The following is a 16255-nucleotide window of genomic DNA, read 5'->3' as shown; positions in this document are numbered from 1 at the left end:
ATGTCCTTCATGCACCACTGCTATCTATGCAAACTCAGTGAATGAGTTCTGACATTTCCACAGTGTTAATCTTAACAATGTCTGCACTGCTCACTCTCTCACTCAGGGTTTGGTACTTTACAAAGGACCACTAGTCAGTGCAGCACTCTGAGGTACCAGCGAGGGTTGTTCTCAATGGGCTCCATAGCAACGCACTCTGACACCTATCGTACCGCCCATTACCGCCAATCCGACCCGAACTACACCAGACATGCAGCTGCCCTCGACAATGCCGTCACACGCTCGCCTTCCATAGACAGTCTTCACAAAGATCCCAGGTAAAGAGCTGAACCCAGTGATTCCAAAAACATTGCATTAAGCTTCAAAAATGATTTAGGGCCACATTTGAAGTCACTGACATTTAAAACGTGGAAACTTTGCTTGTTAATGAAACCCAGCATGTATCTTCCCTCTTTGCTGCATTATTCCAACTTATTTGATTTGTTGAGACTCCACTACTTTTGTGCGTATGTTGCTTTGTAATCATATTTCTGGGCATGTTTATTTTGCAAACAGAAAAAGTCAGAAAATGTAAACCAGATCGCTTGAGTGCTCATTCACATTTGGAGTGCATATTTTAATGAGAAATGCGACTGGAAGAAATAGAAGCTGGACTGATTTTTTTGTTTTTATTTATGCGGCTAGTTATTTGTCCTGATGCAACATGTAAACACAAGTAATTATGTATATTTTATTCAAATCTGCAAACATTTATTTGTCAAATGTGGCCGTTTTTCAGATTTGTATGTGTGTTTGACATCTGTTTTCTCTGTGCCTGTGGGGGGGTTAGGGAGTTTGCCTGGAGAGACCCCGAGCTGTCAGAGGTAATCCGAATGCTGCAGCATCATTTCCCTTCTGTCCAGGCCAATGCTGCAGCGTATATACAGCACCTCTGCTATGGAGACAACCGCATCAAGGCAGAGGTATGGTTACACACACACACGCGCGCCATACAAATAGGCACTTCCTATTTATGTCTTCTGTTCTTTTCAAATACAGTTGACTTTTTGTAGCTTAAGCTTAAGCAAAAGCCTAGCCATTAAGAGAGAAAAAAAGCATTATATAAATGCTTTATGCACATTTGGTTGGACAAAAATCTTGGACATAAATCTGTGTAGAGCAGGATGAGGCATTAATATTAATAATAACTGTACATTTTAAACTACTATTCAAATGTTTGGGGTCTGAAAAATGTTTTTTTTTTTCATTTAAAGGCAAAGGCCAGTGATGATGACAGTAATATAATGATGCAAGTTTATTTTAGAATAATAAAATAGCAAATGCTGTTACTTGAACCAATGATCATGTGACACTTAAGACTGGAGTACTAGCTGCTGAAAATTCAGCTTTACCATCACTGGAATAAATTTTATTTAAAAAAATATTAAAACAGAAAACATTTTTTACTGTGTTTGATCAAATAAATGCAGCCTTTATGAGAATAAGAGACTTAAGCATTAAAAAATACTACCAACCCCAAAACTTTAATGAATAATTTTTAGTTAAAATGAATTAAAAACTTGAATTAGTCTTCACTGATCTTCACAGCTAGTTAATATATATAAAATAAATGTAATTCTGCAGTTGACTTTTATAATCCGAGTATTATTTCTGTGACACCGAAACAGTGGGGATCTTAATTAGCATTAAACAAAAAGCTGATTTAACATGCTAATTCTACAATTTGAAATCATAAATGAACAACAGTGTTTAATAAATTCAATAAAAGAAGTAAGAAGTAGGGGCTTCTATGTACAAACTCGAACCAGTGAATGAGTTTGTTTAGACACTAATGTAATGTTTCAAGAACTGTTTTTGCAAAACAATGTGATATATGTACAGTGTTTGAAATAGAAGTTCAATTACTAGCATGATACTAAAAAATGTATCTGCTTTTAGTTAGTTTGTATTTGCAGTCTGCATAAACAGACAGAAAAGCACACCTTGGAAATATAAATGTGAACACTTGCACTCTCTTACTGTATGTTTTCAGGTGTGTCGACTCGGGGGCATCCGACACCTGGTGGATCTGCTTGACCACAAAACCCTGGAAGTACAGCGGAACGCTTGCGGAGCTCTGCGGAACCTAGTGTATGGAAAAGCCACCGACGATAATAAAGTGTGTGTGAGGAATTCCGGTGGAATCCCTGCTTTGGTTCGTCTGTTGAGAAAAACTCCAGACACTGAAGTGCGAGAGCTCGTAACCGGTGAGTGGGTGTGTGGGGTCACATGACTGAGTGCCATAAGAGAGTCTTTCTTGTGCTTTTTCACTCCCTCTCTGTTCCTCTGTCTCACTCTTTCCAACTCGCTTTCTTCCGCTCCTGTGGTGAGATCAGTTTGCGCTGTGAAGCTCAGATCAGAGATTACAGTCAGTGGAACTCGTGGCTGTGATTAATGTGGAGGGACAAAATATTTGATTAAAAGCTGAGCTGACACAAACTTGCACGCACACACACATTCTCTCCAAGCTGGATATACTAAGTATTGCTAGATAGATACGGGGAAATTTTACTCTCCCAAGCAGTTTTCTTGATGCATACAGTGTATTTTACTGTCATTTCTCAAACAGCGGCAGCAGGTTTGTTCAGCAAAGATAGAGCTCTTTCTGCTCACACACATACTCACAACCACAGGGACTGTTTTGTGTTAATGAATTCTATCTGCAGGATTTTTTGTTACACTCCCACTGCCTTTTTACAGTTTTATTACACGCCTCTGAATGTGTCTCTCCGTTTTTCTAATGAGCTATGTGAAATCATCAAGTGTGTTAAATTACTTATTAGACCTAAATAGTTCACCTAAAATGTTTTATTTTAATTATTTTTAAGCAGTTTAACTGTAAACGGCTTAATGGCATATTTTAATTTTATAAACAAATTCTAAAAAGCATTTAGCTAAAGAATTTAAACTATGCCATTGGCAAAATTTAATCACAAAATAATTTATTAGTCCATCATTGTTACATTTAACTTCATTTTAACACATGAATTTAATAAAATTACCTAAAATAATTATTAATACTGTTGCATTTTATATGTTATATACTATGTTTTTGGGGTCATGCCTTGACAGGAGTGTTGTGGAACCTGTCGTCATGTGACTCTGTGAAGATGACGATCACCCGGGACGCTCTCGGACCACTTACTAACACGGTCATTATCCCTCACTCCGGGTGGGGTGCGGCCCCTCAGCGAGAGGACCAGAAACTCAAACTGCACTCATCTTTGGTCCTGAGGAACACCACCGGCTGCCTCAGGTATGCCTCATGTAAATTTGTACCGGCCTAATTATACAGGGCTTCCTGTTAAGATCAATTAATCAATAGTCAATTAGCTAACCTGCTGACTAGTTGATTTTTGTAATATATAGTTTTGCACATCACTGGTAGTAGCAGCATCACTCTTTATATTTCCAAGTGAGAATGACTGTTTTTATCTAAATCAGATAACCATTGTATTGTTGACCGCATGATTGTGTGTTTGTCTCAGGAACCTGAGCTCAGCTGGAGAAGAAGCCAGAAGGCAGATGCGGTGCTGTGAAGGGCTGATAGATTCCCTTCTCTATATAATCAAAACCTGTGTAAACACCTCTGATTATGACAGCAAGGTTAGAGATATTCTTGGGATTGCATAAAAAATATAAATGAAACCATCCAGTTCTGATGTACAACAGTCTATATATTGTTGGTAATATTTGGAACATGTTTGATACATTCTTGCCACATATTTGACTAATTTTCAGTCTGTATATCTGATGACAGCTGGGGACTGGCAGAGGCTCATGATGCTTATAAAAAGGTGTTACATGTTTTCTGTGCCACTCCTTGAAGGGCCAAAAAATGTTGAGCGCCTCTAGTGGTGGAGATCAGCACTGTGCAGCTTTGGTTATTTTTTTCTTGACGAAATCTTAGTCTTGGCTTGCCATCTGCTGGAACAGGAAGCATTGAAATGCTTCCTGAAAAAGGAAGAGGAATCCAAAAATATATTTTAAATATTTTTGTGACATTTATTTTAAATAATTAGTATTGATCGTTATTATAAGAAATATAAAAGCGATTGTTATTTCTAAAATTGAACATTGTTATTGTGATTTTTGAAAAATATCCAGGACGGTATAATGAGGATTGGGACTGTCGATCTCCAAAATATTATATATTTCTTTCCTCACCCTTTTTCTCTTTTTCTGTGTTGTTAGATTGTGGAAAACTGTGTGTGCACTTTGAGGAACCTGTCATACCGTCTTGAGCTGGAGATGCCTCCGTCTCGGCTGATGGGAACCCAGGATCTTGACACACTCCTGGGCCCTGACACCTCCAGTAAACAGGCCGACTACAGCTGCTGGGGGCTCAGGAAGAAGAAGAAGAAGCGGTCCTGGCAGGATCAGCAGGTAATCTATCACTAAATTAAATGAGCTTGGACTCTGCTTTTGTGCTCAGTTATCAAATGATTTGGGATTGTTGGAAAGAGAAATTCATTTTGCAAATAGCTTTGCACAAGCCAGCAGATGATTTATAAGAGCAAGGCACCAAAAGCTGTACATTTAAAAGAATTGTTTTTCAGCAAATAGTCATGGAAAACCTGGAAACATTAGTACATTTTAAAATTGGTATTTCTAGCTCTGGAAATCATGGGAATTAATTAAATCTTTAAAATGTTATGGAAAAGCCATGAAACTCTAAAAGTTTTAAAAAAGCTCAGCTCTAAAAGTTTTTGAGAGTAGCCTATGATATTATTTTTCTAGTTTTATTTTATTTTAAAATGATTATATAATAATAAATAATATTACTAAAAATATACTAATAATAAATTAATAAATAAAAAATGAAAATGAATGATATATTTTCATATTTACATATTTGTTTACAGAAACCTTTTTTTTTTTGTTACTACAGAAAGTAGACATGTCGTTAATGCAATATATCATGATAATGAAAATGCATGATATTGTGGGCACTTCAAAATACAGAATAATTACTTATTAATAATTATTTCGATTTTTTGAATGCATTTTAAGAATATTTTCCCCATCGACTGGTCACAGTCCACAACATTGCTGTATGCTGAGTCAAATACGCCTGTGTACTTTGATGTAAACCAGCACGGATGAGCAGCCCATGATGGAGTGCTGAGAGATGCTCTGAATGAAAGCCAAGTGCACATTCACTCTCTGACTTTGTGTTTGCTACAGTGTTACTGAAACGTATAAATAGCCATAAACAAATCAGCTTCACCAACATCTTTCTCCTGAAACGTATTTAAATTATTTAAACAGCATTCAGATTTGTGTATTCGCTACAGTGTTCATCACTACACCAAATACTTAAATATTAGACTTGGTAGGCTATTTATTTTCAAACTTTTTTACATTTTAATCTGGACTACAACATGCCCTAGATATTGTTTGACAATGTTTTGATTCTTTATTGTTCTGTCACACTTACTGTAACATTAGGGCTTCATTAGATGACAGAAACTGCCAAAGAAAAAAATCTTTTAAACATTCATTAATCATAAATCCAACAGGCCTATTTACTAACACATTGTTAAAATCAAGAGTTGCAACTGTGTTATTTAATGAGCTAACATGAACTAAGAGTTGTATTTTTTTTTAACAAAGATTAATAACTTTTGTAGCAAATGTAGTTATTTCTCATTGTGAATGTTAATGCAATAACTAAGGTTAATGAATGAGATCTAAATGTAAAATGATAACTATTGGTCTTTATAATTCTTTTGCACTTTAATCTGTGTAAAATTGTTAACTTTATACATTGTTTTATGTATTGCTTTATTTTATTTAAATGTTAAGTTATTTTTGCTATAGGAAAAAAATTATTAAACCTGTTATACTGTATTCTGACAACACTTTTTTGCAACTAAATTTCAATATCGTGATAATACCACATACCGTGATAACAGCATTCGCAATTAACCGTCACATGAAAATTTGATACCGGCATATAAAACCTATCACTATTTGTGTGATCCTGTGATGCAGTGGGATGGTGTGGGGCCTATTCCAGGATTTTCTGGAAGTCCAAAGGGGGCAGAGATGCTGTGGCATCCATCTGTGGTAAAACCATACCTCACTCTGCTGGCAGAGAGCTCAAACCCAGCCACGCTGGAAGGGGCGGCTGGGTCTCTGCAGAATCTCTCCGCCGGAACCTGGAGGGTAAGCTGCTTGTGGTCACTACAACATAAACTGAATTATACAGCCACAGTGTTCAAAATAGAAAATAATAATAATAACACAATAATCTGCTGGATGAAGAATAATACCTCCACAAAAAAAAAAAAAAAAAAAAAAAAAACACTTTACCAAAACCAAACTCAGAATCAAGCTAACAAATAAACAAACATTTTTTGTTTTCTTTCCTTCATTTGCGTCCTTTATTTTGGAAATGCTTTTTAAGTTAGGAGTAGACTAGATACCTAGACACAGTGTCTTGATTCCATCACTGTTTTTAAAATTGTGCAGTGCAAATTTTTGCTTTACTTAAAGAGAACAACCTTTTTCTCTCTCTTTCACCATTCAGTTTGCGGCCTACATCCGTGCTGCTGTACGTAAAGAGAAGGGTTTGCCCATACTGGTGGAGCTACTAAGAATGGATAATGACAGGGTGGTCTGCTCTGTGGCCACTGCTCTACGGAACATGGCTCTGGACGCCAGGAACAAGGAGCTCATTGGTCAGTCACTCATACTTATTGCTATGAACTCTTTACATTCCATTTTTATTATATGTCAGTTTTATGTGACCTTTAAAAACTGCATTGCATCTTCTAAAATAAATGTTTCCTGAATTCGGTTGCTTTGATAGGAAAATACGCCATGCGGGACCTAGTGACCCGTCTCCCTGGCAATGGGCCATCCCTGCTGTCAGATGAGACGGTGGCGGCGGTCTGCTGCGCGTTGCACGAGGTCACCAGCAGGAATATGGAGAACGCCCGTGCTCTCGCCCAGACGGGCGGCATCGACAAACTGGTTACAATCAGCAGAGGACGTGGGGAGAGGTGCATACCTCTTTTATAGGGCCGTTTGAAGTTTCATAATGAAATCTTTTTTTTTTTTTTTTGATTGTCCTGGTATGTCTAGAATAATATCTTGTTCTCTGTGGCAGGTACTCCATGAAGGTGGTCAAGGCAGCAGCTCAGGTGCTCAACACTCTGTGGCAGTACAGAGATCTGCGTGCCTTCTACAAAAAGGTACATGTTCTCTACTCTGTGGTGAGGGACCCTGATGTTCTTGTGACATTCATTCTGTGGGATCCAATCAAAAGCACACAGCGAAAAATATGAGTGTGCACTGCAAATATGTCCACAATCAATATTTTTGTCTTGTTTTTAAGTGAGAAATATATAGCGGTAGACTTTTATTTACAAAAACAAAAGCTTATCAATAATAGCAAAGACCAATAGCAATAGCAAAGAATTCTTAGCACCATAACATAATCGATAACCGACAAATTAAGAGGCAAACAGGGCAATATATACAAGCAACCAAACACAAAAAAGGTGTTGAACATAATCAGTAACCATGCTGACTAACAGGAAATAAGATGCATTCGAGTCCATCTGTGAAGTTTGTATTTGTGAGCTTAGAAGTCGTAATTATGATGTCAGGTGTGTTCAAGTCAATTTGGAGGGATCAAAATGGTGATGTACTATTTCTACATAAAATTCAGCAAGATTTTTTAACTCTATTTCTAAAACATAATGAATAGAAATGCACTTAATGTGTGTTCTGCTTTTTTATGTTTTTATTTAAGTTAATGAAGGTTCTGTAAATCAAATTGTTATATTTTCTATCATATTTTATACATTCAGCTTAGTTTTGTTGTAAATATATTAGTGCTGTCAAACGATTAATCACATCCAAAATAAAAGTTTTTGTTTACATAATATATGTGTGTATACTGTGTATATTTATAATGTATATATAAATACAAACACATGCATGTATATATTTAAAAAAAAAAATATTTTATATATAAAATATATTTATGTGTAATATAAAATCTAAGAATATAAATATATAAATGTATATACATTTAAATATTTTCAATATATATACTGTATGTGTGTTTATATATATGTAATAAATATACACAGTACACATACATATATTATGTAAACTTTTTAAGTATATTATAAAAACTTTTATTTTGGATGTGATTAATCATGATTAATCGTTTGACAGCACTAAAATATATATATTTATAAATTCATTTTAGCTTGAAGGTTTTAGTTTTTCCACTTGTAATTGCGAATTTGTGGTTTTGTTCATGAATGTGCATTCAATTCGATCTATTCGACATGACTTTGAAAAAACTAGAAAAACAAACGAAAACTAAAAAAAAAATAAAAAAAAAACATAATATAAAAGAAATAAATCAGACAAAATGACTTAAAATTGAATTATTTTGGTATACTCTTGGTTAATCTTTTGTAATTGCATCACCTGAGATGGATAATAAGAGTAGATGTAAACAGGAACTGTGTGTTCTGTGGTTCATCAGGATGGATGGAACCAGAACCACTTTATCACCCCAGTGTCAACACTGGAACGAGACCGCTACCGTTCCCAACCTACTCTGCCAACCAGCAACGTGCAGATGTCACCTGTTATCCAATCAGGTGGGCCTTTACAACAGCAAGGAATTGTAGGAAATATAATTCTGTAGAAGCTACAGAGAAATTACTCACTTCTTATAAATACTGATATTAATATTTATTAATTGGTTGTTTTATTTTATTCTCTGTTTATTTTTTTCTTCTTTTTTTTCTTCTTTTCTTGTACTCTGCATTGGTGTATTGTTTATCGTTATTAGATTTTTTTTCTCTACATTTAGGAGGTAGTGCCACCTCTTCCCCTGCAATGTTGGGTATAAGAGGTCATCGCTTAAATCAGCGGAGGACCCAGTCGTCTATGCAACTTCATAATTATTATGGAGACGCCAACAGAAACACAAGTCAGTATACAGGTGAGCTTTCCTGGAGTCCTCTGTCCGCTTTATAACAGACAAAAAAACCCCAAAAATATTCAAAGCTCCTAATTGTGCTCAATTCTTGTTTCCGTCAAAATGTAATAACATTTTCTGATTTGAAAACATATTTCTGAATTGACTTTTCTGCTGATGGTTATCAGTGCTGTGCAGTCAGGGAAAAGCAATATTAATCAATAAACGTCACCTCACCACACACCTCACAGTCCTTGTCAAGATTCAATCAAAGTCCCATTATATACTGTACATTATTACTTCCTAAATATTCAGCTTTATTCAGACATATGCAGCATAGTCTTATGGTACATCACTCTTGGAAATCAACAGAAGAATCTGTCTGTGAATTAAGAAGCTGGACTGATGTGCTAATAGATATTTCACCCATGCTCTCTTCAACTAATAGAGCAATCAGTTTTATTCCCCTGTCTGGTCGGAAGCTATAATGGTCATTCATTTAAGAGCACTTGACCTCCGTAGTATCTCTTTATTGATTGGTGATACTTTGGCCTGGAGGCTCTGATTATGTGGCTGTGATTCAGAATGTGTCAGGTCTTCATTAGGCCTGTTGGGCTGATGAACCATTTCCGCCCATCTAACGCTCAGCCCCGCTCTCCGCCCTAACTGTGGTCTGCACAGAATTAGATCTTCACCACAGACTGTACATTTATATAAAATACAAATACAACACCTTTAAATGTCACATTATTAGAAAACATGGATGATTATAACTATACCAGGTAAATAGAAAATTATTCATTCTGTTCTTATGATAGAAATTGTGTTTTAATATTTGTGTTCATCTATGTTCAGGGTCTGGAAAGCAGTCTGCTTATTTTATCAGTTCCTATCCGTCTCCTTCAACCGAGGAGTCCCGCAGATCACAGGTGAGGTGAAGAAAGGAAGGAAGCAGGAAGAAATTGCTGAATCTGAGGCCGGCTGAACCCAGATGCCATATGTCTACTGTAAATGATTTTAATGCGTCTAATCCCAACAGATGAAGTTTACGTAATCCATTGGGTTTATTCCGTGATCATTGCCCCCAAATAATCTGTGGTGAAAAGCATCTGGGTTTAGTATTCTTTTTTTTTTCTTTTTCTTTTTTAAGATTTAAGGCAAAAGATTCACTTTTTGTAAGACTTATAAATTTAGTAATAGCACACTGTAAATATAAAGATGTAAAGGCCTGTTCACACCAACACGAAATATCTGTGTGATAAACATTTTAATATGCATGATAAACCATCAATGCGACAGATTTTATTTTACACATTGGTCTGAAGAGACAAATTGCATGTGATAATTTTTGTTACAAACTTTTAAATCTTTAATGCTGATATTTCTATGAATATTAGGCTTTGAAATATTGTTTACTGTACAAACATAAAAAGACTGACAATTTGAGATCTACTTCTGACATAAAATATAGGATAAGATGATTTTAGTATGGGGTTATCATGATGGTAATAGTTATTCTTCAGTTAATAACTGAAATATTTAAAAAAAAAAACTAAAACTTGTTTCATAGCTTCATCAACATTTTGCATTTAACTTGATGTACTCAAATAAATAACTAAATCTAATTTGGATAAAAACATATGTAGACATGTTTAAAAAACAAAAACTAATAAAAATGACAAAATGCTCAACAAAATTACTAAAACAAAAAAATTTGATAAAAACAGAAAATATATTTTAAAAAATATACACCAAAATATTTAATAGTAATATTTATTTAATAGTGTCTCGATTATGCTAAAATAAAATAAGAACCTGAATAATAAATAACTTCAATATAATACTATAATAAATAGTATTATAGTCTTTCTACAAAAAAAGAAAGAAAGAGAAAGAGACAATAAAGACAAAGTATTATCCTTTATATATATATATATATATATATATATATATAATATATATATATAATAAAAAAAAAATCAGATAAAGTCACTGCAAATTAAGAAAAAAAAGTCACTAATGATTTTTCATCCAAATGATCAAAAAGGCACTCTTTTTGTCTGCTCTTTTAGCATGGCCGGCTCTACTACCCGGAGGAGGGAAATCAAAGCACCTATGACACTTTTGGAATGTACCTGTCATCTCCGATGGGCTACGAGGATGCGTACCTGGACGAGCCGGTTCGTTATCCCGTGGTGAGCGAGAGGCAGGTGCTCAAGCCCAATACCAACTACGTGGACTTCTACTCCACCACACGCAGGCCTTCATACAGAACTCAGCCCTACCCGGCCTCACCTGACTCATGGGTGTAGGCATGTTCATGTGTGCGTATTTGTTCATGTAACGTGTAGCCATAGATAGAATATTGCAAAGAGGTGTTACTCCTTAAGACATATCTGGGTCAGTGGATTCCAAGAGCATTGTATGGACAAGCTGTTGCATATGAAGTGACTGGTTCATTATCATTCGACAAATTGAATTTGTTTTGTGTGCGCAAACAAGCCTGTGCAGCGACATTCATTTTTTCATTTGGATGTTTGTGCGTTTGTGTGTGTGTACATAAATGACAGATTAAATGCTCAATTAAATTAACTTGAATTAGTTTGACCTGGGATTGAGTGTGAGCCAAAGACTTTACTTTTCAGTATCTGCTGTTTTTAAACAGTAAATTGTGTTTAAGGTCTGAGAACTTGAACCATCTTTTCATGATTTGATTTTTCATATTTTTTTAATGGCATGTTATTATAGTCACCTCAGATTTTGAGCCAGATGAAAAGGTGTAACTAAATTACATATTTGGCTGAAATGGCTAATAAAGAAATAATAGCAGTGTAAAAGAAAAAAAAGAAACACTAATAATAATGTTCTGTGCATTGGAAAACAAAAACGTCATTTTGTCTGGTCTCATTGCTGTAACCTAATTAATGTAAAGATTAATGTATGTTCCATGGAGTCTTGTACAACTACGTCAGTTTAGTGTACAACCGTGATCTGTGCTACTAAGCACAAAAAACTGTGCCATGATAAATCGCTATGTAGAACTGTGTGTATATGTAAGAGACCTTATGGAGGCAAAAGTTATTACTATCATTATATTTAGATGTAATAAAGATAACATTTGTTTTTTTTTTTTTATATTTGATGTTGGATTATGTTGTTTATTCATCTACCATAAATTCAGTTTTATTTTCAAGTGGTTTTCACACTACAAGTTGTTAAAACATTCTATCAGAAAATAACCCTTTGCAATCGCTTTCATTTGGAAGAAGCTATTTGTTCCTACAACATTAATATGCTTATCAAATTTCCATTCAGAATCAGAAATGACACCCAGATTTGTAACACTGGAGTGCATAATAGCAGGCAGTGGCCCTAAGCTATTAACAAGTGAAGTCCTTGCAATATTAACGAGTAAGATGTTCCATTGATAGCCACACGGGGACGCTGAAGAGTCGATTATACTTCACATATATGGAGCAGCACCATACTATTTCAGCAGCTATAACAGGACAGATGTTATGGACTAGTGGTTTGAGGGAGTGAAAACCCTTGATACATATCAGTATGTTTATTTTCTTCTTCCTGGTGAGTTATTACTTCTATATCATGTTCTGTCAGCACAGATTTATAAGCGGTCAGTTCCTGCTCCACTGTATCAGATGAACAAAAGAGTCATTCTCAACTACAAAAAAAGAAAAAATTAACATGCTTGTGGTGTAATCAGAAACGTGCTCTGGTTAAGTTCATACACTTTTTATAAATTATAACTTGCTTAACAGTAAGTTAGTCCTTTTTTTTAAAAACTTAATATTGTTCATTGTGATTTTCTCCACCAAAAATGATGTCACTTCCTGGAAGATGATGTAGCCAAATTGTTAAAAAAAAAAAAAAAAAAAAAAAAAAAAAAAACACTGGAACAGGAAATTGAGGATTTATGGGAAACATTTAAAAATATACATTTTCAAGAAAATAGTTTGATCTCCGGAATACAAATTAAGATTTTTTTTTTTTTTTTTTTTTTGATGAAATATGAGAGCTTTCTGGCCCTGCATAGACAGCAATGCAACTAAAACCTTTAAGGCCAAGAACGGTAATACATACATTGTTAAAATATCAGCGGTTCAACCATAATGCACTGGCATGCCTTGTAGTACTGTCCTGAATGTGCAGTGAAGACTGACATGTAGCTTCATTACAATAAGGTTGAACCCCTGATGTCACATGGACTGTTTTAACAATGTTTTTACTACCTTTCTGGGCCTTGAATGTGTCAGTTATTGTGTTGCTGTCTATGAAGGGCCAAAAAGCTCTCTGATTTCATCATAAATATCTTAATTTGTGTTCCGTAGATGAACAATGGTCTCACGAGTTTGGAATGACTTGAGGGTGAGTAATTAATGAAAGAATTAGTATTTTTGGGTGAACTATCCCTTTAAGGTATTTGATGGAGTATCAGACACCTCTTAAAGGATCCTGTCATCATTTACTCACCCCCCTCTTGTTCCAAACCTGTATGAGTTTCTTTCTTCTGTTGAACACAAAAGAATATATTTTAAAAAAATGTTGGGATCCGAACAGTTGATGAGCACCATTGACTTCCATAGTAGGAAAAATAAAAAAAAATACCATGGAAGTCAGTACATGAAGAACAGAAGAAAGAAACTCATGCAGGTTTGGAACAAACGGGGGGTGAGTAAATGACGACAGAATTTTCATTCTGAAAGTGAACTACTCCTTTAAGACTGATTTTATGATTTAATTTACATTTTTTTGATTTTATGTTTTATTTATTTAAAATACTAATATGCTTTAAGGAAAGAGAGTATTTTACTGTCCATGTGAACAGACTTTTCTCAGTCAAAGCGGTGGGAGTGTGCCAGTTTACCGCGCAGTTTTTTTCACAGTCTATATGTTTTTCTGAGGGAATCGCGAGAGGGAGGAGCTGAGGGAGCGCGCGCCCTCCCTCAATCACTCGCTCCCTCACTCAAGTTATAAACTTATACTGGACGGGAAACACATGTGTCAGGCGGAGACTCAGCGGTATCTCTCTTAAAACAGGTATGTTTTCTACATACTTTAAATCTGATATAGTTTGTACATGAAACAATGTAATAACGGATAACCTTTGCAAGTTGCTACACAGAGGCGCGTTCGTGTAACTGATGTATCAAACATGCGTGTTTCAGAGTATGTTACCAGTTGCGTTATTTTTTTCACAGTTGTTTTATAAGCGTCCTTTGTTGGACATATCATATTTACCTTTTCAGACTCAACATTAGTGATTGAGTGCTCTGTCATGCTGTAATATTTCAGTTGTCACGTGCAACACTGATCAGAATTTGTACACAAAACCAGTTCAGTAGTTTGCAATCCTGATTCATATTTGTTTGCCTTTCTATTATTAGTCAGCCAAGCCAGTACTATTTTCTGTTTTGCACACGAAGTATGTAACAGCTGCTTGAATTTTATTTAGCCACAATACTGCACTAGACTTGAGGTAGGCATCACATGTGGATTTTGTGCTGCAAATACTTACAGTTAGGAACTTTGGACCTTTAACTCAACACCTAAAGCCTGAGAGTTTTTTTTCCCTCTTTATACACATGCACATTTTAGGGAAAAATGTGAGGTACCCAAGACTTTCCAGGCAGGGTCATGAGCCAACTGACACTGAACAGGTGTATATACACACACACACACACCATGCACACATGTTACACTAGATTTGACAAAGTAATGGAATGTGTTTGTTCTTGCATTTGTAAAGGTCAGCTGAACCAAGACTGTGGCCATTCCTCCATGCCTGCTTATCATTAAACTCTTGCATTTCTTGTCTGCTTTCCACACTGTACCCTGAAGCCTCTTGATTCCGTTAGTTAATGTTTTCAGTTCAGTAGACATCTGTTATTGCTGCCCTCGGCCAGAAAGTAATCAGATCGCTTGCGGTAAGCAGAATAGGATTTCATTTTTAAAACTTACTGCCATTGTTCTGATCACTGAATCTGTTGTTGCATGCTCTGTTGAACCCTATCGAATTATATTGAATTTTGCAAAAGCAAGAGCATGGACTACATGCTTTGTGGGTTTTCGTGAAAGAAGATATTGTCCTTATCCTGCTGCTTAATCCTTACGGTTTCTTTAGTGTCTTGTACTTCAACTGTGAGCATTCCTAGCACTGTTTCCATAACAGTGGAGGGGTCACAATACTTGCAGTAATTTGTGCCATCTTCACTTAGGACAAAATAACTGTTACTTGATGGAGCATATGACTGAAAATCTGGTTATAAAGCCATTGCTTCACAATAGATTGCAGCAGTCAGTTTTTTTCTCTATAGGGAAACAGATTTTTAACAATGACTTACAGACCTGTTGTGAACCCAGAGATTCTTAATCGATGGTATGTTTTTGGTGACGCTATCTGTTTGCATTATTTCAAATTATTTTTTTAAAATAATTGTTTAATAGTTTAAATTTGTGGTGAAAACTACATTACCCATGATGCTGTACAGATAATTCCCCCAGTTTTTATGTGTATAGACCTTATGCTTCAGAGAAACAATTGCGCGGCCACCTTTAGAATTTTGTCTTTAAACCTCTGTTTTTGCATTAGCTCTATATACAGCATGAATTATTGATGAGTAATTAGCTGGCGAAGTGGATTTACTTATTGCAGAGGTAACAAAAATGATCATGTGCATTGTAATGTTTGAAGTGGATGTCATAACAAATGTCAGTAAACGGGGATAAATTAATTTAAGATTTTAAAACAAGCATTTAATTCATAAATTCGTAAGACCTTACCTACACGCTGTGGAAATACAAATGGAAGTTAGAAGACAATGAGCACAGCACTGAAAAGGGGTGGGGCTACATGAGGTCTATTCAACAATTTAAAATGAATGGTTTTATGTTTTACTATTGATTTTAATTTGGCTATGCCATTTGCAATGCTTCCCGGTATTGTACTTTTTTCCTCACTATAGCCGTTAAGTACACAGTCTTGTACCTTTGTCTTTTTGTCCAATTTTCAAATACATTTTTGCTTCAAATAAACTATTTTTTTTGTTAATTTTTTTTTTTGTTAAATTTGTTAAATGTAAACATTTACAAATAGTAGCCAGAGGGTAAATAAGGATATACAAAACCACAAAAAAATAAATAATATCAAATGTAAAGACAGAAATAAAAGTGCAAATAGAAAAGTTAAACAAAAACATTTAAATGTTCACAAATATTAACTCAAAAATTGTACAGCCTTCT

The 16255-nt window shown here is 35.2% G+C and overlaps 2 protein-coding genes across 11 annotated transcripts in view; both read left to right on the top strand.

Annotated features, from left to right (window-relative positions):
• Positions 1 to 12127, top strand: part of LOC109090208 (plakophilin-4-like) — a 33806-nt gene extending 21679 nt beyond the window's left edge. For 4 of the 8 annotated variants that reach the window (XM_042725537.1, XM_042725538.1, XM_042725544.1 and 1 more), the window contains 14 exons: positions 107 to 317; positions 821 to 962; positions 2033 to 2246; positions 3112 to 3295; positions 3528 to 3645; positions 4234 to 4425; positions 6037 to 6210; positions 6575 to 6725; positions 6857 to 7049; positions 7157 to 7241; positions 8555 to 8672; positions 8867 to 9019; positions 9851 to 9924; positions 11068 to 12127. In XM_042725537.1, the coding sequence (XP_042581471.1) occupies positions 107 to 317; positions 821 to 962; positions 2033 to 2246; positions 3112 to 3295; positions 3528 to 3645; positions 4234 to 4425; positions 6037 to 6210; positions 6575 to 6725; positions 6857 to 7049; positions 7157 to 7241; positions 8555 to 8672; positions 8867 to 9019; positions 9851 to 9924; positions 11068 to 11307 (2249 nt within the window). In that variant the 3' untranslated portion in view covers positions 11308 to 12127. The remainder of the gene's footprint in view (positions 1 to 106; positions 318 to 820; positions 963 to 2032; positions 2247 to 3111; positions 3296 to 3527; positions 3646 to 4233; positions 4426 to 6036; positions 6211 to 6574; positions 6726 to 6856; positions 7050 to 7156; positions 7242 to 8554; positions 8673 to 8866; positions 9020 to 9850; positions 9925 to 11067) is intronic. The other 4 variants (XM_042725542.1, XM_042725541.1, XM_042725540.1 and 1 more) reach the window with 3 other exon arrangements.
• A 1696-nt stretch (positions 12128 to 13823) lies between these two features.
• Positions 13824 to 16255, top strand: part of LOC109057847 (protein TANC1-like) — a 77212-nt gene continuing 74780 nt past the window's right edge. Inside the window, exon 1 of one of the 3 annotated variants that reach the window (XM_042725536.1) lies at positions 13824 to 14053. The gene's annotated coding sequence lies outside the window, so the exon portion shown is untranslated. The remainder of the gene's footprint in view (positions 14054 to 16255) is intronic. The other 2 variants (XM_042725534.1, XM_042725535.1) reach the window with 2 other exon arrangements.

This window comes from Cyprinus carpio, chromosome B6 (genome assembly GCF_018340385.1).
Source record: "Cyprinus carpio isolate SPL01 chromosome B6, ASM1834038v1, whole genome shotgun sequence".
Taxonomy (NCBI): domain Eukaryota; kingdom Metazoa; phylum Chordata; class Actinopteri; order Cypriniformes; family Cyprinidae; genus Cyprinus; species Cyprinus carpio.
The sequence above is the reverse complement of the archived record's forward strand: the minus strand, read 5'-3'. Positions and strand labels throughout refer to the sequence as shown.